General features: G+C 41.6%; 2 protein-coding genes across 2 annotated transcripts in view; one reads left to right on the top strand and one right to left on the bottom strand.

The window, feature by feature from the left end:
- ccnh (cyclin H) overlaps positions 1 to 2,820 on the top strand; it is a 5,279-nt gene extending 2,459 nt beyond the window's left edge. The window contains exons 7-10 of the mRNA XM_035658177.1: positions 46 to 116; positions 238 to 343; positions 2,450 to 2,513; positions 2,598 to 2,820. Coding sequence (XP_035514070.1) covers positions 46 to 116; positions 238 to 343; positions 2,450 to 2,513; positions 2,598 to 2,624 — 268 coding nt within the window. The 3' untranslated portion in view covers positions 2,625 to 2,820. The remainder of the gene's footprint in view (positions 1 to 45; positions 117 to 237; positions 344 to 2,449; positions 2,514 to 2,597) is intronic.
- Positions 2,821 to 2,943: 123 nt separating this feature from the next.
- rasa1a (RAS p21 protein activator (GTPase activating protein) 1a) lies at positions 2,944 to 26,772 on the bottom strand. Its single transcript, XM_035658176.1, has 25 exons — positions 26,225 to 26,772; positions 14,624 to 14,776; positions 12,373 to 12,508; positions 11,448 to 11,518; positions 10,603 to 10,720; positions 10,302 to 10,333; positions 9,706 to 9,758; positions 9,371 to 9,521; positions 9,122 to 9,200; positions 8,612 to 8,735; positions 8,297 to 8,453; positions 8,041 to 8,128; positions 7,662 to 7,742; positions 6,700 to 6,857; positions 6,509 to 6,585; positions 6,214 to 6,386; positions 5,948 to 6,107; positions 5,564 to 5,706; positions 5,071 to 5,186; positions 4,842 to 4,928; positions 4,677 to 4,744; positions 4,500 to 4,588; positions 4,274 to 4,351; positions 4,058 to 4,192; positions 2,944 to 3,962 (listed from the first exon to the last, which is right to left on the bottom strand). The coding sequence occupies exons 1-25, from the start codon at positions 26,770 to 26,772 to the stop codon at positions 3,879 to 3,881; spliced, it is 3,159 nt and encodes a 1,052-aa protein (XP_035514069.1). The 3' UTR covers positions 2,944 to 3,878.
- Between the last annotated feature and the right edge of the window lie 18 nt (positions 26,773 to 26,790).

The raw sequence follows: 26,790 nt of genomic DNA, 5'->3' as shown, positions 1-26,790 counted from the left end.
TATTTTTCCCTTAATGTTTTTTTGTTTATTGTTTTTAATGCTTAGCTACCTGACTGAATGTTTGGGGCTGAAAGGGGACAAAGAGACGCTCTCAAAGATGTACGACTCAATGAGACGTGAGTAAGCGACACCTTCGATTTGACACCACAAGATGGTGATATTGAGCAGTTTTGAGTAGTATGGTGCACCTAACAAGTCTTCAACTGAGATTTAAGTGAATGTTTTCTGTTTATCCAGGGATGAAAACCCTCCTAAAGAAGTATGAACTCCCCAAAGCGGAAGAGGTGAACACTTACAAACAGAAGTTGGAGAGGATTCATGCTGAATTTTCCACTTCAAGCAAGTAAGGAGATGAAGTGACCTGTGTAAAAATCGCAGGAATCGCAATAACCAGAGAGTATAATGAAATATTGTCACTGTCATTATGTGAAAATGCTAAGTTTACTGTAGTGTTGTACATTGACACCGGTATGTGAATGCTTTTGTAATGTCATGTATATCCCCCACACCCAAGTAAGCAACTCCAGTTTTCTGTTGTCATAACATAGTAACAGTTTTATTTTAGCCAGGTTGTCGTATCTAAGATGCAAAAGGTTCAAGGTTCAGTATCAGGTAGAAAAATAAAAAGGAACACATCATCAGCTGTATGAAATACAGAAAGGAAGTACAACAGCACGCCACATTCCTTCCTACATCATCCATACCATGTAGCACAGCTGATATTGGTATTGCTGATGAGGAGACTTTTTAGGCTCATTCATAATCATTGAATCGGTCGCCAGTTGTCTGTTTTAACACTTGGTGAGGTTGGTGAGGTCCGTGGTATCTTAAGTGCAACTACAGTAAACAGTTTGGTAAACTCTTGAGCTATGACAGGCACAGATTCAGACTTTGCAGCTGCTTGAATCATCGGGAGGCACACGGGGCCCACCTTTTTTTGTTTTTGTTTTTTTTACGACTATGAAGTTGATAAATCTGTGCGTGGCATGACTTCTCAGGATGGATCTATATGAAAACAGTCGGTGCAGAGGTGTACGGTAACACCACCTGTGATGGCGGGAGAGCAAGAGACTGCAAATGCATGAAAGCTTTCGTTCACATCCCAAGGCTTTAGAAGGGAGTTCAGGTGATGTTTGTTAGAGCAGCATATATGTAGGCCCACACACTATAGCAGGATCCATTCAGGGTTAACACATGCACAGGACAGGTTACACATATCTCCTACAAAAACTCTTTGACTACCTCTCAGCTCTGTTCAGCTATAATCATACACAAACACCTTTTTACTGCTGTACAAGCCTAAGTATATAATATCAACAAACAAAGCAGCATATACAAAATGTAACCAGTGGTTCCAGTGCTGCGTGGTAGTTCATACACAAAGACGGTGGAAGTTGTTGGTTTGATGGAAGAGCTTTGTCATAAAATCAGGTGACGTGGGCGAGTGGATGGCGTGTAGAAAGGGAGTTAAGGCTTGTGTCATCTTGGAGAGAGGTGCTCTGTTTAAATTCCCTGATGACGGCAGAAAACGCTACTTCAATGCTTTGGATGGCCTCCCCATGTAATCCTCGCGAGTTTTGTCCAAGGAGAGAGGAGCGGCTGATCAGGGTGCCCCATTTGTCTGGTTATGGTTAGTGATTGACATGGAACCAGTCAAATGTCTGAGGGAGTGGCAGGCATACCAGGATAAAAGAAGTTCACACTCCTGCAGCTGACTCAGGTCCATCTTCATAGAAATCATCTCTTCAGGATCTGGTACGACAAGGCTTCTTGTCAAATTTGAAACAGTTCAACAGTGTCTGAAGCGTTTTGGGAAGGGCTTTGGAAGGACAGTATTCAGATATGCAGCAAGTGGTTTCCCATGGAGAACGGCCATATTGCGTTTGAACTGCCAGGAATCTAGGCCACATGCTTATAAATACAAACTGACTTTAGTCTTCGGTCGTGCACCTCATGGGATGAGGCCTCACTTTGGCTGGCTGGCTGGCTGTGTGGTCTGATTACCACACTTTGATTCTCAGGTTGAAATCTGCAAAACTCACATTACCTGGATAGCGGCAGCCAGTGACATGATGGTGCACTCTGTCCTGTAAGATAAAGTGGACATGTTTGTGAGAGGCACACGCTTGAAGAATCACCTCATTTAGCTGTGCATTAAAATGTTTGTATCATTCACATATGGTGTGAACTAGTCTACATGAAGTTGAATGAAGTGAAACTACAACTACTAATGGTGATCATGAAGGTGTAGTGGGAACTAGATGCCACATTCTTTACCTAGATGAGTGTTGGACTTGAAGGGGTTGGTCACAAATGTAATGTAGGGAACAGAGCTCACCAACGATTACGACTTTAAAGGATAAGTTCTGATCATGAAATATTCACCGAGATAACTCTGAACTTGCTCTTCTGTTCCGTGTTGATGTAACTCATAACATTTTTGTTGCAGCAAACGAAAGAGAGGATATGAAGAAGATGGTCACGTAGCAAAAGAACCACGCATAACAGAAGAGGTGGGGCAAAATTTAGCATTACAGGGCAGCATTCAGGCAAACATATTTACTATACCTTCTGAAATGAACTCTTTTTCTTTGCAGGAATGGACTGATGAAGACCTGGTATGAGCATTTACCCCCAAATGGTTTTGGTTTTAAGATATACTACTTAATTACAATGTTGAGCCATCAAAGTTAATGACCAAGCCTTTACAGAAGTGGCAAAGACAGTTTGCATAAATGTACATGTCATATTTACTTTTCTACAAGACGTTGTAGTAACTTTTGCCTTGTTCTGCAGTAAGAATAAAGATATTTTTCTACATTTTGTGTCTTAATGATTCTGCAGATTGAAAACAGAATAATCTTTACACGTAAACAAGCCACATGATACCGCGTGCATACGCTTCTCCACCTTTGTCAGGGGACAATGAACAACTCCATAATCTACTTTACAAAAACTGTTTAATAAGTGCATGCATGTCTGATACAGTCTGTACTATTCAAAAAATTTACTGCTGTAAACACTTTCATTTTTACTTGGTTTCTCTGATTATGTGTCTTGTCTGGCATTGAGAAGTTTCAAAAAAGACTTAACCAAATAATCAAAAAATAGCTGATACAATCGGAGGAAAAAAAATTCAGCTCATCTCACTTATATACTCATGATTCCAGCAAGAGAATTTATTCTTAATATAAAATAACCATACTTTTCTGAAAGACTTTGTTCCAATCTAGAAAACAAAGAAAGAAAAAAAAGAACAAACAGACAGAAATGCTAGTTTCAGCACTTTGCGGATATTGTCACAACCTTAAAATAAATCAGTCAATTACAGTATAAAAAGCATTATCGCTCATAATCCAGTTACAAGAAAGGGGGACTGAGAACTAGCTTCTTCATGTCAGTTTCCTCATATTGAGCAGGAGGGGGGGGGCGGGATACACTTTGGCAACCTGTGCTATCAAAACACGTAGTGGGTACAAAGACACCTCTTTCGATATCTTAATATTTGGCCCTCATGATCAAGGGAATGAAATGTACCCAAGTCAGACTCGTGAACACAGCTGAGGGAAAAATATGCTTCCTGTGCATACAGCAGTCAGTCACTGGTGCAAGTTTTTTTTTATTTATTTGTGTTTTTAAGTACTGCGTCGGTTGTTGTACTTGGCTGCTGTTGTTGCATAGCTCTCTTTGTGGTGAACGGGACAAGATGGCGGGTGGGTGGGGATGGGCGGGACTATCGGAGGAGGACATGATGGAGGGTGGTGGAGGGGTTGCCATGGTGATGAGGGTAGAGCATGCTAGGTCTCCTCTGTGCTGCACTCCGGTGGAGGAGACTTGACGGAAGGGTGGGAAGATGGGAGGAGAGGAGGAGTGCAGTACTACCTGTTGCTGTTGGACATGGCATACTGAGCCTGCTTCTGCTGGAGGAGCTCTGTGATGGCCAGCAGCTTTTTCAACACATGCTGCAGAGAGGAAACAGGAATTAGATAGATATTCTGAAACAGGATGGCATGAATTGTCCTGCACGTGCACAGCCGGGATATCATCGCTCTCTGACCTGCTGGGCTCCCCTCTCGTTGCTCAGCGTCCGGAGCTCGTCTGAGTGTGTGGCACAGACCTCATGCAGCGCAGCCAGGTCCCGAGACAGATCCGTCCTAAAGTTCTCTGTGGCTTCGGGGAGGTCAGGGACATTCTACAAACACAGTGGACACTTTCAGCAAAAGAATAAGAGACCTCTGATAGTTTTTTGAAAGGCAAAGAATAGACAACTCACCCCCAACTCATCCAGAAACATGATCATCCTATGTTTGTTGTTTTTGATGAAAGGGTTCACACCCTCCATATAAGGCTCCTGTTTGAGGATAGGGAAACAACATTTGTTTAATGAGTCTATCATAACTCACAGCAGACATCAATACCAATGCAAATCAATCCTCTGATAGATACTGTCACAACAATATTTCTACTGCATGATATTGCTTCAAGTACATAATCCGTACCTTAGCACCAAATTCAACCAGGTTGGCCAGGTTCTGGACAGACTTGGCCACCAGTGTGAGGGTCCTGCCTGCTGCTGAAGATGGAGGGTCTGAGAAAAGACATTGTAGTACAAAACACACATTGTAACATGTCGAATTGCAAACCGGGGTTTCTGTGCTTTTTGAAAGGATACTCACCAGCAATAATGTTGAACATTCTGGGGTTGAGGATGGCAGGACAGATCAGTCTTAGAAATACAAAGCCACTGGAAGAAGAACGGATGAAGTATGTTAGACTGAATAAGAACAAACAAACATGCTAAAATGAATGTTGTAATATTAGATTGATTACTGTTTGTTTACCTCACGACTCTCGTCCGCATGGTGGTGTTGGTGGGCCATTTCTGTTGCACAGACTTTTGCAGACATCCATAGATGAACCTCAATGTCCTGGATGGATCATCACAGAGACAATGACTCATTATTTGGGTCTATTAGACCGTTGGCTTTATATTTCTGCTTGAACAGCCAGTTTAAGTGACCTAACCAAAAGGACAATACTGTGTGTGAGCGTATGTGTGTTTATTCTTACGGTGGTAGGATCTCAGCCGCCATGAAGATCTTCTCCACCAGCTCAGATAGAATGTTGAGGAGATGAGCCAGGTTCAAGTTCACATCCTCATTTTTTTCCAGTTTGGAAGGGTTCAGCTTTAAACAAGCAGAGATAGAGAGACAGAGACAGGAGGAGAACAAACGAAAACAAATGTCAATGATTTAAGATGAATGTATTATGTGTTGGGTAGATAAAGCGGCAGAAGAGAGGTTAAGAAAAACCCAATAGCGTATACACTGACATTGTCTGAATGGGTGTATGAACTACAGTGTTTTGAAGTATTCATTGCAACAGACCTCAGCCATGTTGATGTTATGTCACTGGGATATATTTTGCTTTGCATCTACATGGCAGGCTTGCAGAGTGACTGCACTGATGTGATATAAATGCAATGTATTTAACCTTCTATCACAGATAAATGGAGAGTAAAATAGCTGTGTGTAGGAGAGAAAAAACATTTATATGTCTTTACCTCGCAGGACTGTTTGCTCTCCATGATCTTGAGGATGGTGTCTTTGAGAGCGTGGTGAACAAACGGTGTGGCTGTGGCCTTCATGTACTGCTCCATCAGTGTGCTGGCCAGTGTGGTCGCCCTGAACAATGTTGTGGCCTCATCTGGTTATAGTGCACAAGCAGAGGAGGCTAAGCCAGTGTTTGGGTATGGGGTTGATGATGCAATTCAACAAACAAACCAAAACAATAAGGTGAACCCTGTAAAACATTGCAAAATGAGTCATTTTATACAATTTTAATATATTGGGGGTTGCTAAGGTAAAAGGTTAGTCAACACATGGATTCTGCAATATTTTCTGCTGTCTTACATGACAAGTTGTTTTTGTTATTATTTGTTTCTTACCCTCCATGTTAATCTCTCTGTCATTGAGTGTCCTGAGTAGAGGGGCTTCAGCCTTCTCGTGTCTGAAGATCCGCAGAAGGAGGCTTGCCAATAAGGTGCGGTCCTGACCACATACATGTGCCAGAGCGTAAATGACATGGAACTCTTTCTGCAAGATCATCTGGGGAGGACAGACAAATATGATATTATTGTCATTTGAAGTGAATGGCAGAGCAGCAGACAGTTAATGGACATTGCAATCAAAACCACTTTTGGGTGGAACGGACCTCTTTGAACTCGCTGTACTCCTCCTCAGGCATGATCTTCTCCATGGAGTACCGGGCACGTACACGTAAGGAGCCAGGCTCGATGCCCTTCAGAGGTACGTGGGAGCTGAGAGGGAACCACTCGTCAATCATCTGCCCTTTCTGCAGACGGTTCAACTGGCAACGCATGAACACTGAGAGGGAGGGATTGAGGCGTGGAGACGGATAGAAAGGTGGGAAACGTGAGTTGTAACATGAAACAAAAAGACAGCAGGTGGAGGAGACTTACAGAGGTTTAGACTGTTGATGTACTTACAGATGTCACTTTCTTTGCTCTTTTTTGTTTTGTTGCTCAGGCTGATTTCAAATCTATTGATCTCGCTTGACAAGTCACTGAAACAACATATAAATACATTTTGTGAGAAAATGTATGTGAGGCGTATAAAATAGAGAGGGAGAAAGAACAGAGGAAGAATGAAAATATGCATTCAGCTATATGACACTCACTCAAAGATGAACTCCTCAGTGAAGACAGGGTTCTGCCCCTCCCTAGGGTGCGTCTTTGCCACTTGAACGCTGTTCAGGTAGATGTTACAGTAGGGGCTGGTGAAATACTTCACCGGCAGCTTGTGGGCCTCCTCCACATACAACACCAGGCTGCTCACCTGAGAGGAAAGAAACAGGATTTAGCATTAAAAATACATACATATGCTGGGATGGGTTGTAGTAAGTGCTCATGTTCTAAACTAAAACAACATTTTTTAGTCCGCACTTGTTCTCTTCTCTCCTCTACAGGATTTCCAACTATTACCACCCACTCCTGATGATGTGGCATCACACTCCTGCAGAGAATCAGCTCACGACACATAATAAATAGGTCTGTTTTGTCCCATAGAGAAAATAAGGTACAGATAGCCCTTACATGTTTTATTCACCTAAGAAGTGCTAATAGTTACTAATTTGTTTAATAAGCCACCTATAGACAGCATGAGCTTTACAAAGCTTTAGTAATTGCCTTTAAAGTAAAACAAAACTTACTTAAGGGATTGCCAGGCATTTAGCCTTCAAAAGAAAAATTTGACTCGAGTCAAGTGCGGGAATGGTGTAATTATGCATGAACCAAATTGACTCGTCTTACAGTGGCAGTACAATGAACTTGCTCAATGAGTGTCAAGCCAGCCAGGATAAATGGTCACTTAGTCTTTTTTCTGTGTGCATTTTTAATTAATGCACTTAGCTGTTTCGGATATTGAACTTGAGGACCTCTCAAACCATTAAAGGTCTTTCTAATCGTGTGGCCACCTTGTCACAATCATGCTCAATTTTAATTTGTTCTGATCTTCAAATTTTGACTTTACAAGTCCTCATTGCTTGTGGTACAACACCTAAATATTTTACTGGCTTGTTGGATTTGATTATCTAGCCTAACTCTGTCTACATGAATGCACACTTGCTGATGGTAAACGTACCTGTCTGAGCCTTTTGTTGGAGGTCGGCTGAGTGGTTTTCCTTAAGTTACTGCAGAAAGTTTGAAGGCATTTCATCCAATCCTGCAAAAGCAGAACACTTTGTAAAATACAGTTCGCAACATTGTAAACGGTTGCGCTCTTTGTATTTGCAACAGACTCTTCGTCACATACAAAGGGCATACAGAGGATTACTTCTTAAACTAACTACCCAGCAGTTCAAACCAGTTTGGGCTGGAAATTCATTATGTTACAAGTCATTTTTTTTTCGAGACAGAGCTACTTTGTGTTCTGGCATATGGACAGAATAATTATGCATGTGCTTCTACCCTGTTTGAAGAGACAGTTATAAGTGACAGGGTGGTGGTGACCCTCTTATTACCTGTGCCTGCTCTGGAACCTCCCCCGCAAAGTAAAATATGTACTGTTCCTCACTAAAGTGCTGGACAACAATCTGGAAACAGTTTGGCCTGAAAACGTAAAAGAGAACATTTGAAATCACTTTGTACTGTGTAATACATCATTTCAAAGACATTTCTTTCATGTGGTGTCTGAGCAACCGATCATTCAGAGCTGAGTGCGAGCGCTTGCTGCCAACTCTACTAAATTAGACAGAGAACAATAATTTCACATCTCACCTGCCAAACAGACTGTCATGCACACCATACACGGAGCACACACTTAGGTCGATCAGCCCTTTTGGTTTGGTGGCTCTCTTCTCGCTCTCAAAGTAGATGAGCTGGGCATCATTACCCTCCAGGATGAAGTAAAGGTTCTTCCATCTTTTGCCTTTGCCTGAAGGTGAGAGGGACCAAAGAAAAATGTATTATAATGGTAGATTCTGACTGACCTGACCACAAGAAAAGACTATATAATAATATTATTCATGATATTACAAAGGTCTACTGAAAGCCCTTATTAAAATTGCTACACAAGACAAATGTTACATATACCTTTGTTGAACAGGAGGTAGCCTTTCTTGACAATGTTTTTGTAGAAAGCATCTTTTGTTTTCCGTCTGATAGTGTTATAAATTTCTCTTCCATCCACTGTGTCAGTAAGAACTTGTTCCTGGTGCTACAATAAATACAAAAACAAATCAAACCCTCACACAACAACAAAGGTAAAAACAATTCCTTTCGAAGGGCCACCTTACATAAATAAACTGCTATAGAAATTGTCTAGATTTCCAAGAGAAAAAAAACAGGAAAATGTCAACTGCAATACATTTGACACTTTTTCTCCACCTTTTTATCTTTTTACAAATTGGTATGCTGATATCAATATTTTGATATTTTGCATGGCAGTAAGGTTATGAGCAAAGTGGGCATTAAAGTCTTATTATTAACTTATTACTTAACTTATTTTTTTAAAACCCCTTAAAATTGTCAATTGTCATCTCATGAAGTCAAACAATATCACCTTAAGCAAGATCAATAATGCCAGTACACATTTGTACCCACCTGCACTGAAACAGGCTCTTTCAGGTTGTAGCCCTCGACTATCTGCTCTTTCTTGTAATGATCGATAATATCATCAACACTGCCAGTGAGAGAGTGAGAGCAAACAACATGCAGCACATTAGTAACTGTAAGGCAAAGTACACAGTACATGCTAGCTACAACTTAAGAAGTGCTACAACTAGCAGATATTTTTTCTTTATGATATCCTGATTTAATGATAGCTGAAGGTCGGCACATTGCCAGACATACCTGTTGTAGTACCTCCCCCCCATCATGTACTGATTGTTGGGGGTAGGGGAGATCTTAAACCTTTGGATGTTTTCATTGGTGCGAAAAAAGAGGGAGTAGTCCCCAGGTGTGTTGTCTGATGGTCGGACGAGAAAGCTGCACACCTGGCCAACTATGAAACGAGAGGACGAAGAATCAGAGCGAGGGAGAAAAAGAAAGGTTTTAGTGCAAGCTCAGCAGTACATTGTGATAAATGGACTTTGATGTTCACAGCTTATTTCTGACAAACAGGATGCATGATAATGTCATGAGTGACGAATAACGTTTGCTTAATGGATGGCAAAGAGGAATGGTACCTGTCATCAGCAGGTTGTAGGCCTCTTGCTTGGTGATCTTTCCGTGATACCAGCTGTTCAGGAGATCGAACAAGAACAACAGAAGAAAGAGGTACAGACAATAAAATTAGCTCAATCAACAAAATGCAGACCGTCAGTAGAACCCTCTACAACAACACAATTTATTACTGACATTGCTGCTGGAGACACTCCTCTGAGTAAAATCACTTTCTAAAATGACTTATGTTCTCAAAATCAATTACTGGGGTCGACACAAACATCAGACTTGCAATTTTATGTTTTATGTATTGGAGACTATAATGACTCATATTGTACAGAAGGTACTGGCATGCTATTCTGTTTGTGAAAGTGTCTGAAGTACAAAGCAACCTAGGTTGTATGAATGGAGGGTAGATATTATCCTGCAATGATATCTTGTCTAAAAGTATAAAGGAAGCAACTACCTTTACAAAATAATGTTGAGTAATCAGTTGCTGCATCATCAAGAATGAATCGTAAGTAATGAGAAACGTATGCATGTGAACTTCTGCATCGTGCTTTGAAATATACCCATTAATCAGACTTTGGACACACAGATTCAATGCAATACAACTTACACTTTTCCCTCATGTGGATCCTCCTCCCGCCCCTGAAAAATATCAGAAAAAACATTGGCCAAGATACCAACTCTAAAGAGCCAATGACTGCGGTCTTTCTGATGACTATGGACTGTTATGCTGCATATTCACATTATATCACAAGCCTGGGTCCTATGCTGATTCTATATTAATATGATACATTGTAGTGAGCTCACATTGGTTACTTTTGATCCACACTACATGCCAGAGATTCATTTCGTCTTTATCCCATACATCTTTGATGTTTTGATCATTTTTTTCTTTAAGATATATAACTTACCACCTCCTCCACCAGATCCTCCACAATGAGGCCCTGCTCCTCTGTGCGAACGTTGGTCACCCACATCCAGCCATCATCCAGTTCATTGTGAACAATAAACATGTCCCCTTTCAGGAAGCTGAAGATACGGTGAGGAAAGGAAGGGGATAATATAAAGACAATGTGGAGATAACACGACAAAAGGCAAAAATAAAGACAAACTGTAACCTCTGCTATACATTGATTGTAATAATATCACACCATCTCTCTATCACACTGTTGCTCTTTGGAAGTGCTGTTACCTTGATGATGTGAAGGAAAAATGGGGATCAACAGATCTATAACTTACATTTTTCTGTCAAGTGTATATTTATTTAGTCTAGACTGTAATACCAAAGCATTACCAGCAGGTGTCTCCTCTGACTCATAACATTTGAGGTAAATATTGCAAGTCTATCTACACAGTAAAGCCTGTGGCTCGCTGGCAGACTCAGTTTTGAGGTTGACTTCAGACAGATGTTTATCAGATTTAGGAAATTGGGGATAGCTGGGATCGTCAGTAAGTGTGCCTACTGCAGCTTAATGACAGGGACAAGACTGTTTTTCATTAACAAGTCAGATGATGTGCTTTCCAGGCTGCTGTGAGGGGAAGAGCAGGCCTGTGACATGCCAAAAAAAATCAAAGGGAAACCAGGCTGCACAGTCAAATATTATATTTTTAAGACGAGGAAATCATCAATGCTCGTCTGTGTCTCAAAGATAGTGGATCATACTTACAAGAAAGTGACTGGTTGGATATGAAAATGTTATACTACAGGTAAAAGACAAGATAAGTCTATTTTGTACAGCTATACACAGATAATTACCTGATCTCATCAGTATCTGGCACTTTGGTGTATGGAAGTATGGCCCGGACTCTCCTCCGGTCTTCTACAGGCTGTGGAAACATGCACTGAGTGAATAAAACTCTCATTCTTAGCCTTGACCTTCTAAAACCACATTCATGTTAAATCCCCCAATTATTCCAAAAAATCATGTATTCTACTACAGCTCCCTCTGGGAGATATCACACTCGACTAAAAAAGGTAATTAGCATTAGCTTAAGCTTTGCCTTAAACAGTTCTGAATACTGCCTGAAGGCAAAATAAAAAGGGGGAAAGGAAGATGTGAAAAATACTCTTGTACTTTGAGCAAGTAAAAGAATGAAGTTTGACTTTAGGTCCACTCAAAAATAGACTTTTTTACACTTGCCTTTGAACACTGAAACATTTGTCAGATTTAAGTATTTTTACTGGACAACATTTCAGGAACATTATTTACTGTCACAGTTTCTTTATGCATTTGGCATATTTAAAAAATATTCTTATATTCTATTCCAAACAGCTTAAGAAGATGTTCTTACATTTATACACACAAACATACATGTATAGTCTTTAAAATGAAACATTAATATATGAATGAATGAATATTTAATATGACACAATTGTATATACTAGCTGGAGAGTAATAATACACCATTAACCTATTACATTAAACTGAATGAACATAACAATAAAACAATAAACTGAACATTAAAAATGTGGGCAAGGTATATTTTACAGTGTTTGTTGAGAACTACAAGAGAGAAAAGAGGAAATATGAAGTCATGTTATGTCACACAGGCAATGGAAAGAGTTTGGAATAATGTAAAACTATAGGAGAATGCTGTAAAATTTCAAATATGCTGGAAGTGACTTGTAAAACTATTGTACTTTGGAATCTGTATACTCTTAGCCACGGAGTCAGTCTCACCTCTGGGGGCGCCACTGGCGACAGCAGTTTCTCTCCTTTTAGCAGGCAAGACACATAGCTATAGTAACCAATGAGGTCTGACAGAGAAGAGAACCGCCGGCCACCAATGTAATAGTCCCCGCACATGGCGATTATCCTGTTGAGAGAAAACACAACAATGAGAAAAGACAGCACAGTTATTTTTACATACAGGCTCATCGCTGTGCAGTGAAGGGTTTTATTCATTTAACAGTAAAATTATCAATTTATTAATTATTTATCTATTTATTGCTTTTCATCAGTGCTCCTACAGTGCTGATATAAAGTATGACAGAATAAGACTAAACATCTGTACCACAATCCTTAAAATGTATGAAAATAGTAAACATCCATCTAAAGAGGATTTCAGACAGTGAGAGAGGAAGAAAGAGAGGCTTCCCATGATTAATCCAACTATCGTGACCATGATATTTGTCATTTGTGACTCAGATAAAAACCTGAAAATCACTGCAGTGAATGATTACAGTGGTATGATAAAAGAACTGCTCTGAACCATATCCCATTGCTGAGCCACTAATCCTAATTCTCTGCTCATCAGTTGAGTGGATCTCTAATTGAGGTTTTCTAATAAACCCACATGTGCCATTACTCATTTACTGCATGCACAATCGAAGGACATCAGCCTCTAGAAATGTAGGTGTCATGCAATTAACCTTATGTTCATAATTCCCTTACAGAAAGGCTCCTTCCTTTCAGCATCAATGACATCATGGATCCACACTAAACCAATGTGAGTGAAGGAGATGATGTCATTGTTACTCAGTTGAAAAGACGCATTTCCTGGAGAAAATGTTTAGAGCACAAACCTTCTGATTTTAAAAAGGTGCAACAATTAGGACCAGCAGGTTCAACCTTCACAGTAAAGCAGTTGCAGGAGATAGTATACAATGCATAGACTGTGGTTTACTTGTAGGTGCATCAAAAAGAGAACAACCTTACAGATATGTGCAGACAGACTTTCTTCATACACCCACTGTATGTCTTACACTTACAGCTAGTATTAAATACACAGCAGGGAATGCTGAAACCAAGGTGCTACGTGTAAATGCAAGGTGTTATTCTCAGTAGCATGCTTATTGATCTATTGTACCAATAAATACTTCCACATTATCACATACCTTCAAGTAAGCCACTCATAAAAAGTAAAAAAGTATTGTTTTTATTTTTTTTAAATAGAGGGTGTCACGTTGTTTGACTTTGTTCTGAAAGAGCATATCTTCACCTCCTCATATTGAATATAGCATTTCCTTTGAGGGGGTGGACAGATTGTCATGCCTAATGTGTCGTGTTTTATTGACTGTAAGGTTGCAAAATCCCACCAACTATTGCTGCTAAACAAGTGTTTTGTCTTCTTTCTTTTACTTCAGGTCCACCCACACACATGAAAGAAACATCTGCATCTCTCTCTCTCACTCTCACACTCACACTCACACTCACAGAGTTATCTGAGCATGCAACTTGATATGCATTTTAAAAAACATTGTTCTCAAACTTTGTACTGTCTGTCTGGATGGGAATGTGAGACAAATACACTGCAGTAGTGTGCAATAGCATGACAGGCCACCGGAAACCAACCTAGACAAAGAAACAGACCTAAACATTTTCACTTCAGTATTGGCTCATCTGAGGTTGATCTTTCACTGTAGTGTCCGCGCTCTGTGCCCTTTTTATTAGGTAATAAATAACTTCTGTGCAGTGGTTCCCCTATCCTTATCTTCTACTTCACGTTGGCTTACTGTGAGATGGCATATTTTGTGCTATTTTACCTACTAAGTGGACTCTAGAGAGAATAGAAGTACAACAGTTCATGTCACACCAACTATTCCACCCACAAATCTCTCTCTGCAGGGGTAGTGCGTTAGTAATATCCTGCTAGTCAGAATAGCTTAGTCTATGTAGCCTTTATAATTGGTATGGTAAACACAACTGAAGCCTTGAGGACCAGGCCTAACCATACCATACCATACCATTTTTGTTAAATTATAGTACCAATGAATAGAAAATACTTCACTGGACAAAAATGTTGTCAGGTCAGGTAAGGACACAGGAAAATAGCTACTTGCTAACTTATTTATGATGGGACCACCTGAATGTGTCAATGAAAAAACTTTATTTTTCCTAATGAATTTAAGCAGGCTCTTGCTGCAGATTCAGACTGGGCCCGTCACTGAGATCAGGTTATTTCAGCTTGTTGCACTTTCTTAAATCGTACCTGAAATGGTTGACCACGTTGGTCATACTGAGGAAAGACAGGACAAAGGAACCGGGCCGGCGGTCACTCTCCCTGATGAGGTAGCTGCCAGGGTTCCGGGCCTGGCGCAGCCGCTCCTCAGCAATGGTTCGGTCTAGCTTGCCATGGTACCACCTGTGATGGAAAGACAAGGAGGAGATAATCAGGAGGGGGGACAGTCGGTTGGTGCATTAGGCTAATATATATGCATACAACAATACTTCAGTAATATTTGTTACCAACATAAAACATTGAATGCCATTTCTGTTAGATGTTTAATTTGCAACTAATAAAATACCAAAACACATGAAACACTAAAGTCTTTTGAGTTCTTTACAGTCCAGTTTTAAAACAAGAGCCAAAATAGGTATTGTATAAGATTGCAATGACAAATTGCATTTTTTGTCATTACAAAACTGCAGAACTGCAATCATAATAGAGGCTTAAAAAACACCAAACAAGCACCTTCATTGGGTTAAAAGTTACTTAATGTCATGTGTTGTACTTAATAAATTCCCAATACTTTGATGAGAGTCCATGTATTCTAAAGCAAATGATAGGGGAAGGCAGCTAAAAGCTCAAATCCAAAAGTGCCTCTTTTTTTTTGGGTGGAGTTTCCAGCACACCATTAAAGTCTTGCTGCTTTCTGAATTAAACAGAAGCCTTAGGAACAACACTGGTTAAACTTTCAGCAGGTGAGACTGAACTTGACTGGGCCTTGCCAGCTGGGGTAAAAAATTAACACGCTTTTCCAAATTTAGGCCACTGGTGCCTCTCAGAACGGAGTGCAGTGACTGGAAAAACATCCAGCGGTGAGAAGATGAATGAGGTGCTGCAGTAGCTCTTTTCACAAGAGACCTAAAAGGCTCCCATCTGGCTTAGGTGAGGAGAGGTCTGTACTTGCAAAGAGAACGTGATGAAGTCTGCTATCATGGAGTGCGCTGGAGAAGGCTTGCTGAAGAGAAAAGAGAGAGTTAAGTGTCCGTGAAGGGGCTTTGGGGGGATTTTGGGTGATAAGAGAATTGAAGAGGGCAATTGAGAGCAGTTGGTGAGTAGGACCAAGCAGCCCTTAAGGGTCTGGGCAAGCTGGAGGAAATAACAGTGAAGAGGGAAAGACGGATGCCTGCAAAAGAAAAATGGCGTAAAGCAGAGCTGGGCACACCATCTTAGGTCTTAGGTCCAATAATTATGGCATTTTATGATTTAAGTAGTTTATGCCCCTGCCAACAAATACACACACTGCCCATTGTACCCTGTCTGTGATGACATTAAAAGCCAAATAAAAAGATACAAACGCTTACTGCAACTGATCCTGAACCAGACCAAGAAAGAAGCAGAAGTCAAATTACCCGAACCACAACTTCAACAAAAACATTCTATGGTCAAACTAATCACAATGCAACATGAAAAACAATGTGAGGGCCAGATGCTGTTTCAATTGCTTTCAGCCATTCTAAACAACTCAACAGAGAGAGCAGCCACTGTCAGGCCAGCAACGGAGACAAGGAAAGACTGGACGGATCACGATGGACAAGAAGATGCTGGGAAGAGAAGGGCCTCTCCGCTCTGTCCTGCTTTTTCTGTCTGCTGTTTACCGACTCCACAACCACTTCTGACGTACTAGCACCAATTCAAGACATTTTTAGAGGTGTGTGGTGAATTTGACAGGCACACCCAACTCCCTAGATTGCTATTAAAAATGCAAAAGAAAAAAACCCCATGAGAACAACTACTAACCCTAGGCTGGACATGAATCCGAGTCGCTTTCCATACACACCTGTACGCATAGAGTTTTATTTTTGTGCCAATGCAACAACCGACACAAGCAGTGCTCGGACGGTTTTGCATTTTCCTGATCTGTGTGGTATTTTGCCTAGCACAGAGAATACTGTACACATGTGGGAGGACAGGTGCAAACAGGTGGGAGGATTATTCAAATGAGTGCAAACCAAACGGTTGTAATGATTAAAATGTACTCTCCAGCCAGTGAGTAAAAAAGAATAACTTCATGTGGTGAAAACAAGAGCGCCGGTAAAGCAGTCAGCATTGAGCTATGAATTAGAAATTCGACGTCCACCCAGTCTGTGCACCCTAATCTGTCAATGTCGGCTGCAAAGAGACACGAGACGCAGTCAGGTGGGCATGACTGCGGTGCTTTCCCAGTGAACTCTGGGGGCCTGTAAAGGCACGCTCCGTACAGAGCAAACAAAGTTTCCGAGCTTTTTCTACAAGAAAACAGGCATGATGCCCATCAACAACCAACAGCAGCCACGTATACTAACACATGAAGGGGAAAGACTGCAGTTTAAATATACAACCTTACATATAAAAGCAAAGGTGCCAACTACAAAATCCATCCTCTTTTCATTGCATTCCCTATGTGTCATCTTGGGCCTTTGGTTTCACAGGACACATTGTTATGGCCAGATTTGATTTCATTAGAAGGCAGGGGTGTGAAATATCTTCGAGCATTGTTTTTGCATCAACCCTATAACTTTATTACTTGTTCATTTTTGGATTTTGACTCTGTAAGCACTTTATTACATGCACCTGCTCCTTCTTTACTTTAACTTTCTCAGCTTTAAAATGCTTGGTTCATAAATGTTTCAACACAGACCTGAAGTTTTAAAATATAGAATAGTGTTCCTGAATGTTGCCTTTGATGTTTGACTGACAGGTAATTAATTAACTAGGTTGATAGAATATGGACTTGCTGACCTCTGTACACCACTGAACAACACAGGCACTCTTACAGCAGAAGACTCGACTGTGAACGATTTTTCCACCATAGAAATTCCAAGAATGTAAATGAAAAGGGATATTTGTTAGTCCTGGCTTGAATTCATAATGCACAGTGCTTTGTTTTACTTTGGGATGCTGGGGAAGCTTCACTATAGGTGTCTTTAATCCAGTATCGATTATCAGTGTTCAGCCCAAGCAGACTTTCCACTGGGTTACACGTTGAGCAAGGTTGCTTTGCTGTTCGTTGCACTAAAACCATACATTTCACAGCTGTGGTATTCGTCTGAGCTCCTTCCTCGCTTTACACAGCGTCCGTTATGTGTTGCTGTAGCGAACCCCCCGCTATGTTGGAATTTGTTGTTATCTGCATTATTTACGTAGCCTTGTTGATTTACTTTGCTGTTCATCCAGCACAGACACCCCCCAGACGCCCTGGTGCCTGCACCTTCCAGAGTCAAGAGTCAAATGTGGGAAGTATTTCTGACATCATCACACCGATCTATAGATTTGGGAAACCCTATTTAAATTATGTTTCCTGTAGTTTTTTGTATGGGCTATAATATTCAATTCTAAAATTAACGGTCCATGATGACGGCATTTGAGTGTGTAAAGCAGTCAGGAAGCGTGCTAAGATAAACAGACCATGAGCATAAGCCATGACAGCGGTGAAAGGATACTGTGCTACTATCAGCTTGAGGAATGCCCTGTCATGTCAGTACATGAACAGCAAGCACCACAGTGACACCCTGGTTCTCTCCACTGACGCTCAGCTCAGATTAAGCATTTATCTCTCTGCATGCAGTCAACTTTAACAGGCTAACTCATGCAAAATGATAGATAATAAGTGTGCATTGATCCTAATGCATGGTATTATGGCAACTCACATGCATGGCAAATGACGATGCTTTCTTTACTAACCAAGTCACAACTACCTGTGAATGACACCACACCAAATTCTGTTTCAAACTGCTGAGGTGAGTGAGCATGAAGAGTCACACACAGTGTCATCCTTCAACCACTACCACCTTCAATGCCCACATCCTGAACCTCACTTTAAAACACACACACACACACACCACAACCATCACACACACACACACAGTCCCTTCATCGTGATACCAGAGGCAGCTGTTCATGAGAGCATACTACTTACTAGGTTAAGTTATATGCATAGTTCAGCTAATTGTGTCATGCTGTCAAGAACAATATTACTGCACACTGCTGAAATCGAACATGCCCAAGCCTAGTGAGCTTGGGCAAAATGCCAAAACATAGAGCTTAATAAACAGAGCAGCATGATTTATTGTGTATACAATCCTTCTGGCTATATTTTTCAGGCTGAATGCCTGAAAAATATAGCATCACAAGGGCTCTGACAGGACAGCAGTGACATCCTGTCTGTAGATTATGACTGTACTGTGGAGCCACATGAAGCCACACTGTGGTTTTCTCAGTTCACAGCTTTTAGTTTGGAAAGAACAACCTGTGGCACAATGATGTTAACAATGTTGAACAGGAACATTCTTCTGAGAGATATTTAAGTTATATAATCAACCTACAATTGTCTGAGAGACACAGTACAATTGATGATAAGATACGATGATAATAAATTAAAGTAAAATCATGGGATGAATATTAATGTGTATCTATGCTTGTTTTATTTTGGAGATCAAATGTAACACAACTTGCCTAATCTGTGCTGTAAATGCAGTAACTGCAGAAAAGACCATATGCTACTGCTGTTCATGCATGCATGTCATTGATGTTTTAATTAAATAGGCAACAGACATGTCTTCATACAGGAATATAAATAAACTCTAGCCTACAAAGCACATGCTAGCCCATTAATGTGCACTCAACTCATGCAGACGGCAATAGCAGCATAAGCATGTTGTATGCTCCCCATAGGAGAAATTAGGCAATGACTTATAATGGATTAAGAAAATGACTGACAATTACATCAATGAGAAAAGGGAAAAAGAAAGGATATGTAAATTCTCCAAAGTGCATCATCCCAAAGTGGAATTACTGCTAAAATAGTACAGACGTTGAAGAAATGACAAGCTAGAGTTTGGGGCTCAAAATGAGGACAGCGCATACTCTACTGACCAAAATCATTCAAGCATAACTGTTTTTTAAAAAGTAATGATACCCAGAGTATCTTGGGTAGGACGTAATAATTTAATAAGCCTCAGTTAATGGATTGCTGCAGCAGTTGTGCATTATCCATTCATTAAAATATTGTAATATACTTATATTAAAATTAAGTTTTAATGACAATTTCATATAAAAACGGGAGAAAAATCTTTTTTTTTTTTTTCCTTTTTCCGGTTTGCTGGAGCTAAGGCTGCAGGGGCAATAAGACTAACGGGACAGACACAGATTGCCATGACTTGAGTGAGCTGGATCTCGTCTCTGTCTGTCTCTCATTATGCTCTTTTAGGAGCCCTTTCTCTCCAGCTTCTGTCTCTCTTCTTCATCTTCTTCTGTCTTGATGGATGCAGCTATATCTCCACAGACGTTCTGTCAGCTCTCATCAGTCTCATAAAGTAATGAAACATTGCATTACTGTACATTAGCAACGCACCTCAGGGGAGCTCCCGACTTTCTATAGGGGGCACTGAGTGCGACACGTTTTCTACATACGGATTTAACGCCCAATAAACACCCCACTAACATTCTTAAAAGGAGCCAATGTACTCCATTAGGTTGTCTTGACATCACATATTGCCATGAAATTACACATGTAACGTTGTCTTTTGTGAATTATGTAATCAAACAAAACAGGCACATTATACTATTATAACAAGTGACAGTAAACGGTAAACACTTTTCAACACATTGAGGACACAAAAACATCTATAGTAGATTGTCTGTGGTTGTTTAACTGAAACGCCACACAGCACAGTTACACAGAAGAAAGTCCCCTGCAAAATATGAAATTTACACATTTCACACTGACGATTTTCCTTTTTTAACAAACTATATTTTTAACCACTAAGATTAAACTGGCATCCTAACGTAGAAAACAGTTGATAAGCAGGAGTTGTCAGCTGTTTCTCCCACCCCATTGTTAGGGAGGCGAGGTTAGAGTTGCAGGGTGATTTGATGCCCCACTTACGCCGAGTTCGCCCTCTGCTGCATCTCCCTCCTCCGTCCCGCGGTCTCACCAGGTGCAACCACTCCACTGATACTGCTGCTGGCCAGGCAAAAACTGGGAGCGCCGACGTGGAAAGCAGAGCGAAGGCAGCTCGAAATCCGTACGAGGCATGATGACGTGACCCTGCTGGTGCCCTAATACAGTCATCTCCCGGCGCAAGGGTCAATAAATGGAAGAAAGATGAAGAGGAGGACACAGAGATGCAGACTGACACCCCACATGTATTTAGCTGTGGTAACTAGTTTCAGGAAAATTCAAGGGTCACATCTGGTTCCATTATCCTTCAGAGGCTGGAGATGGTTCAGAGACTAACTGTAGCCCTGTAGTCTTTGCTCCCACTTCGTCCTGCTATGACTTTCTTTTTTTCCTTCCCCTTCCCCGCTTTCTCTCTCATAAAGCCATGCATCATGAGCATGCTGCCTATTGGTTTTTGAAGCAGTGGGACAGCAAGGGTAGGGAGTGGCGTCACTGCACACACAGACAACTGTATGAATCGCATGTATGTGCTGCCAGTGTGCACTCAAATACACACACATGCATTAGTGGAAACAAACAGCATGACCTTGTGAGCCGCGATGGCTTTACAGACTACACATATATAAATAAAAATGACTTTAACCATGCTTAAAGATTAAAATACACAATGTTGTGTGAACCTCTCTCACCCTCAGAATTTCACACTGGTTTCAACCACACACCAAGCATTATTTTAGTAAATGAACAACTTTCTTTGTGATGCCTCAACCATTCACTTATATTTGTGTGCCCAAGTTTCCACAATGGAAAAAGGGGAAAGGTGGATCGCTGTGGAGGCCTGGCAGGAGAGTGACAGCACACAGGGGCAGACTTAACCTGTACAGATGGAGATACAGATGAATGCTAACCAACCATCCTCAGTTTAATGCCCAGCCAGACACACAGGGACCAAAGCCGGCATCTCGGCTTTCCTGCTGTGAATCAGCCTCCCTGAAATAACATCATTACATCAGTGATAACAGGCTCCGCTGTCATCTACCCATACAATATTCTTACTGTGATTTCTACAAGCAGGGCTGTCCAGTTAAACACATTCTCTTCCTGCAGACATTCTTGTCTAACTGAACAAACTGAACAACACATCCACAAGACAGACAGAACTCAATGAAATGAAAATGTGCAACACTAGCTGTCAGTTGTGTGGCTGCTCTTTTGTACAAGTAACAACGCAACGACGCCACTGTTAAAACAAACACCTTTATAATACTCGCCCGGGAATCCATGCCTGTACCATAGTGCTTAAGCATACTGGCTCTTTAACGTGTCTATGCAAAGTACACAACTTATTATTCAGCACACCTAACTAATGTGAAGAGTCATTTAAATCAAAAGTCCTGGGTATTGTCAAACACAAGTGAAATGCTTCTGAGGATCCTGTTAAGGCCACAATGAATGGCTCAGAAGGCTTGAAAACAGGATGCAGCAGAGAAAAGGCAGGGCAGTGTGGGTATTGGAAGGGCATGACAGGACATTGCGTAACACATTGAAAATGCATGGAAACCATAGGCTTTGCCTTATCAATTGACAGCACAGAGCTTACACTAATAAAAGTGGGCCTGCTGTTTCAATCAATGGCTGTAGTAAACCGACCCTAAGCATGTGCGTCCTTCGCTACAATGGCTGGAGACTGACGGGGCAGCTGTGTGACGGTGCAAACACAGTTTTATAGGTCGACGCAACTTTCAAGCTAAGAGTAATGCAGCGATTTAAAAAAAAAAAAAATACCACAAGAAATGCCAGGCATAATACTAATTGGTGGGCTCACCATTCATCAAACTGTGTAATGACTGATCCAATTCCATTAATGACCATGCCTTGTTATGAAAGTGCCGTAACATTCTGGCTAGTGGGAACAATCTCCATCAGGGGATAAGTTAAGCTACGTGACATGATCCTTCCTCGTGCCATTTCAGAACTCCATTGTCTCTGCCCCCCTACACAAAGGCCAATTAGGTAGTGCGGGTACTCAATTAACAGTGCTGTTACTGAGACGTTTCCACAGCCAACTGCTAAATCTGGTAAACTCATTCACACACAGCCGCTGATCTTCAAATCCAACTTTTCTTTGCCCTGTTTCTCCTTCCTCCTACCACCTCCTCCTCAGGGAAACCCTTTATGACTCCAAATCCTCGCTAATCTTCGTGGAAACTCAAAATCAACGACTCGTTTTCCAACATGCTGTTTGTTTAAGCTCAGGCACTGGGCTGGTCCTTTCTAACGGCAGCAGGAACGCGCAGTGTTAGTGCCACCACACTCTTGCCGTTTCGTTAAACTATCAGCAGTGTGAAATTCTTATCACAGCGCCGCATCCATTGTTAATGAATGACACTGTATAGAAGTGTGAATAAATGCGACTGCTGTTTGTCTCTCTCTCTCTCTCTCTGTCTCTCTCTTCACTCTACCGTGCAGTGCAAATGTTCCAAGTCTAGCTTTCACAGTCACTGTGCAACACACAGTGGGACCACTTCCAACAGTGTGGAAGTTTTCCACTATCACTCTTCCAACACGCACTTCGCAGGCTGCTAACATAACTCAAAGGAATACAAGATCAGTGTTGGAGCCTGATTACAGACGGCGTACACAGCTAGCTCCACAGCTGAAGGGGTGAGATTCAGAATCAGTCAGGGTAGTCAGCTGTGAATGCAACACCCATTGCTGCTGCTGGCGGCAGATCTGCCACTGGCATATGCTTATTATAGGCACAGTGAAAACAGCCCATCACAAAGAAAAACAAATGTATACATGTTGTGGATTACACAGTGTGGATGCTCACATACGTAATGATAGAAACTGATTTTATGCCGTAAAATGGGGCTGTGAGTTTCAGCTCATTGCCTCCAGGCTATATCTCAAGCTACGTCTATGACCGCGATGCATTTTCGCCTGAATCCCTGTATATTAGATTACATCATCTAGGACAGCACCACTGGAAGAGACAGTAACCTCTTAGAGGGTCCACATATCAGCCCTGTCTATCACAGTGGATCCGTACGGACGGACCCTCGCCTGAACTGGGTCATCATTACAAGGCAAAGGCAGCACCTTATAGACTGTTTTCAAGAGGCATCCACTGCCAGACATGAGGCCTTGCTTATATTACCAATAGCAGGTGTTCTTATTATGAGAACATAGAACATAGATGCATTCAGTATTTGACTTCAAGTGTTCAAAATGTTCAATATATAATAGTAATAAAATAATGAAGCTTTGAAAGAAAGAAAGAAAGTATAAAGGACATAAGAGCAGAATTTTTGTCACTGTTACCCTACTACCGGTAATCTAGATCCTTCTGTTTGATGTGGACAAAGTTCAATATCTAAAAAGCCCATAAGGGTAGACCTCGTTTAGTCACTAGCACACGCTCCACCTATTGGGAAATTGTGGGCTAATAATGACCTGAAATGAAAGATATGTGGTCAGCTTTCTAGTGCATTCTTCACCACTACAAGCACTTCACCTAAACCACAAACCCAAAACAGAGGAAAAGCGTACATTGGTATGTGTCTTGCACAACTTGGTTGAGTAAAACATCTCACACTCAGGCAGTGAGTGAGAGTGAGCGGATTCATTTTGAATTTCACAAGCGTGTCAAGCTATGTGTTGGTGAATGTGACGGAGAAACATTTGACTACAAGTCTCTCATTGTGAAACAAGCAGGACCAAAGAAAATCAATGCCATTCATGCACAAGTGACAACTGTTCCGCGGCCTCACTGGCAACCCTGAACGCTGATAAACTGGAATCTAAGTGCAAACCCATGAAGTAGTCTGTATCCCCACAGTAGTACTATATGTAAGAACCCCGATTCAAGTGCCGTTAATTCCATTTAGGGTTGTTTATTACCAGTATAGGCAAGACTGGTGAAATGTTGGCCTTCCCCTTCCTCTGTAATCTGACAGGGAGATATAGGGTGGCTCCTAAAATAAGAGCTGAATCCACACTCCGGGCCCAGTCACTTCCATATCTTACAGTATGAGGGCCACAAATGACAAAGCTCAGCAGTTCTCTAATGAGACTGTAACAAATGGGAGGGCCGTATTTAGGTTATTACAACACCCACACACGGGTTTGAACATGTGCTTGTGTGCATGCCTGATAAATTCATAGAAATGCCTATAATTAGAGATGCAGTTCTAAATGACAATGCTTAGGATGCATTTTCCATGCAGCAATAAAAAAAACCCTGTTTTATGCTTGTTTTGCTTTCAAAATAAAAGATCATATTTAGGACATATAATCTCACAAGTCAGCCAAAGAATAATTGAAGAACCGTACTCTACTTTACACACCAGCCACACTTTACACAGCCATACCTGCTGATCCGTTCATCAAACTTAAGCAGTGGATCCTGTATTAACAAAGTTGGCAGGGCAGTAGTGCCCCCCATAGATATTGAGTCTGTTCCTGCAGGTGTTCCCAGCACCTTGACTTAAGTTCAACTCCACACAGTTATGTGCATTTGTCATCGGAGCCACAACACCACCGGCTTTTGACACAACAGAAAAACCACAGATAAAGATATTGCATCTCTTTATCAAATCACTTCACTTTAGCCGCTTCCATTTCTTCATGGCAAAACTGAGCCGTCTTTTTTTTTTTTTTTCTTTCCACTGATCAGCTGATTTCCTTATGGTAGGGCTGTCCCCAACTAAAGATTTTCCTGGTCAACTAGCAGTCTCCAGTGTCACGCCTCTCCTGTCCCTGTCTGAATCCACTGTGTCTTCGTCGTCCCTGGAGTCAGAGTCCTGGTCGGAGCCACTGTACATCACTTGGCCTCCATCGGCTTCTCCTGTGGTTGTAGTGTAAACCAACCTTTCCCCATTCTTTGAGCTCCTAGTCCAGGTAATCAACTAGACTACGTGGCCGAGTGTAAACCAGCTAGTAGTGTACTGAGCAACAGTCCATGTTACAACAGTCCCCTGATACTTCTGTTTCTGTGACAAGGTGTTATATTGTATGTTATATATATTTTCCTGCGACTATGGCTCTTCTCTGTGACTAATGGTGAAGTCCACTCTTAGGGGGCGGCATTTTTTAATCAATTATTGATCATTAATGTGGTAGATAGTCAATATAAATACTTACAATTGGCAACTTAATTCTGAGTGCCTCACCTGTCGTAGTAGGGTTCACGATTTTGATTGTAAAAACAGTAAACTGACACTGATACTGTAGTGGTTGCTTCATTTTGAATAAGGGTGTAAGAATTACATCCAATAATTTGACTTTCTTTTGACAATTTGAACAAACACACAATGCATCCTCAAACTGCACATTCTGCTACCAATGTAATCCAGCCCGGGTCATTCTGATACTAACGAAAAGTAGAACAAGTTTGGAAACGTAAAAAACATACACAGTTTAACAGGTCTTGTTAAATAGGTATTATTTCATGGCCATAACTGTTTTGGTTACTGGTAATAAAACTCCACTGCACATGGAGTAATGACTGTGGCCTGCAAATGCAGATCAGCACTGATGCTACCTGTAAGTAGCCCGAGTCTAGTGAACCTGCACACTGTCAAATTCAGACTTCAAGCGTCAACAGGAAGGAAGTGAACCCTACAAAAACTACAGGATGCTTGAAAATGTTGATTTCTAGCTGTCAACGAACAAGACGTCATTTTTCCTGGTAGTATACTCACTGGTTCGTGGGAGGTGCAGAGAGGGGGAACACCGCCTCTTCTTCTTCGCCTTCCAGTCCATCCTGCATGTCGCTTTCATCCATAGTGCCGCCGAGCCCCCCACAGCCTGAAGGGGGAGGAGGGGGAGGCAGCGGGGGGAAGACACCGGGCCCATCAGGGCCTGTTGATGTGGGTGAAATCCGACTAGCTGGAGGACCCTCCGAGGTGGGAGAGTAGCAAATGCCGCCCACGGTCCCTGAGCTTGTTCCTTGCAAAACTGAATGTCCACCTCCTGCTCCGCCACTCCCTGTTGCGGACAGCGCTGGTCCGGTCACATCCCCACTAGACACGGGATATACCACGCTCATGTCGGGTAGTGAGTCCGGAGAGGGGTTTGAATGTTGGCGGAGGGTTGGTGCAGGTCCTGGTCCCAAATCAGTGACTCGCACTCTGCTCGACTTGTTGGGATAGGAAGGGAAAGGGGCCGTCTCCGGGCCTCCTCCGCCTGCCACCCCTGTCCCTGTCGTGACCGAGCCCGTATCCTCACTGCTGACCTCCGCAGCCATCATGTTAGGGGAATATGTAGA

The sequence above is a fragment of the Morone saxatilis genome, unplaced genomic scaffold (assembly GCF_004916995.1).
Source record: "Morone saxatilis isolate NCDOM2014 unplaced genomic scaffold, NCSU_SB_2.0 Contig16, whole genome shotgun sequence".
In the NCBI taxonomy this organism is placed as follows: Eukaryota; Metazoa; Chordata; class Actinopteri; family Moronidae; genus Morone; species Morone saxatilis.
Note: the sequence above shows the minus strand (reverse complement) of the source record. Positions and strands in the feature narration are given on the sequence as shown.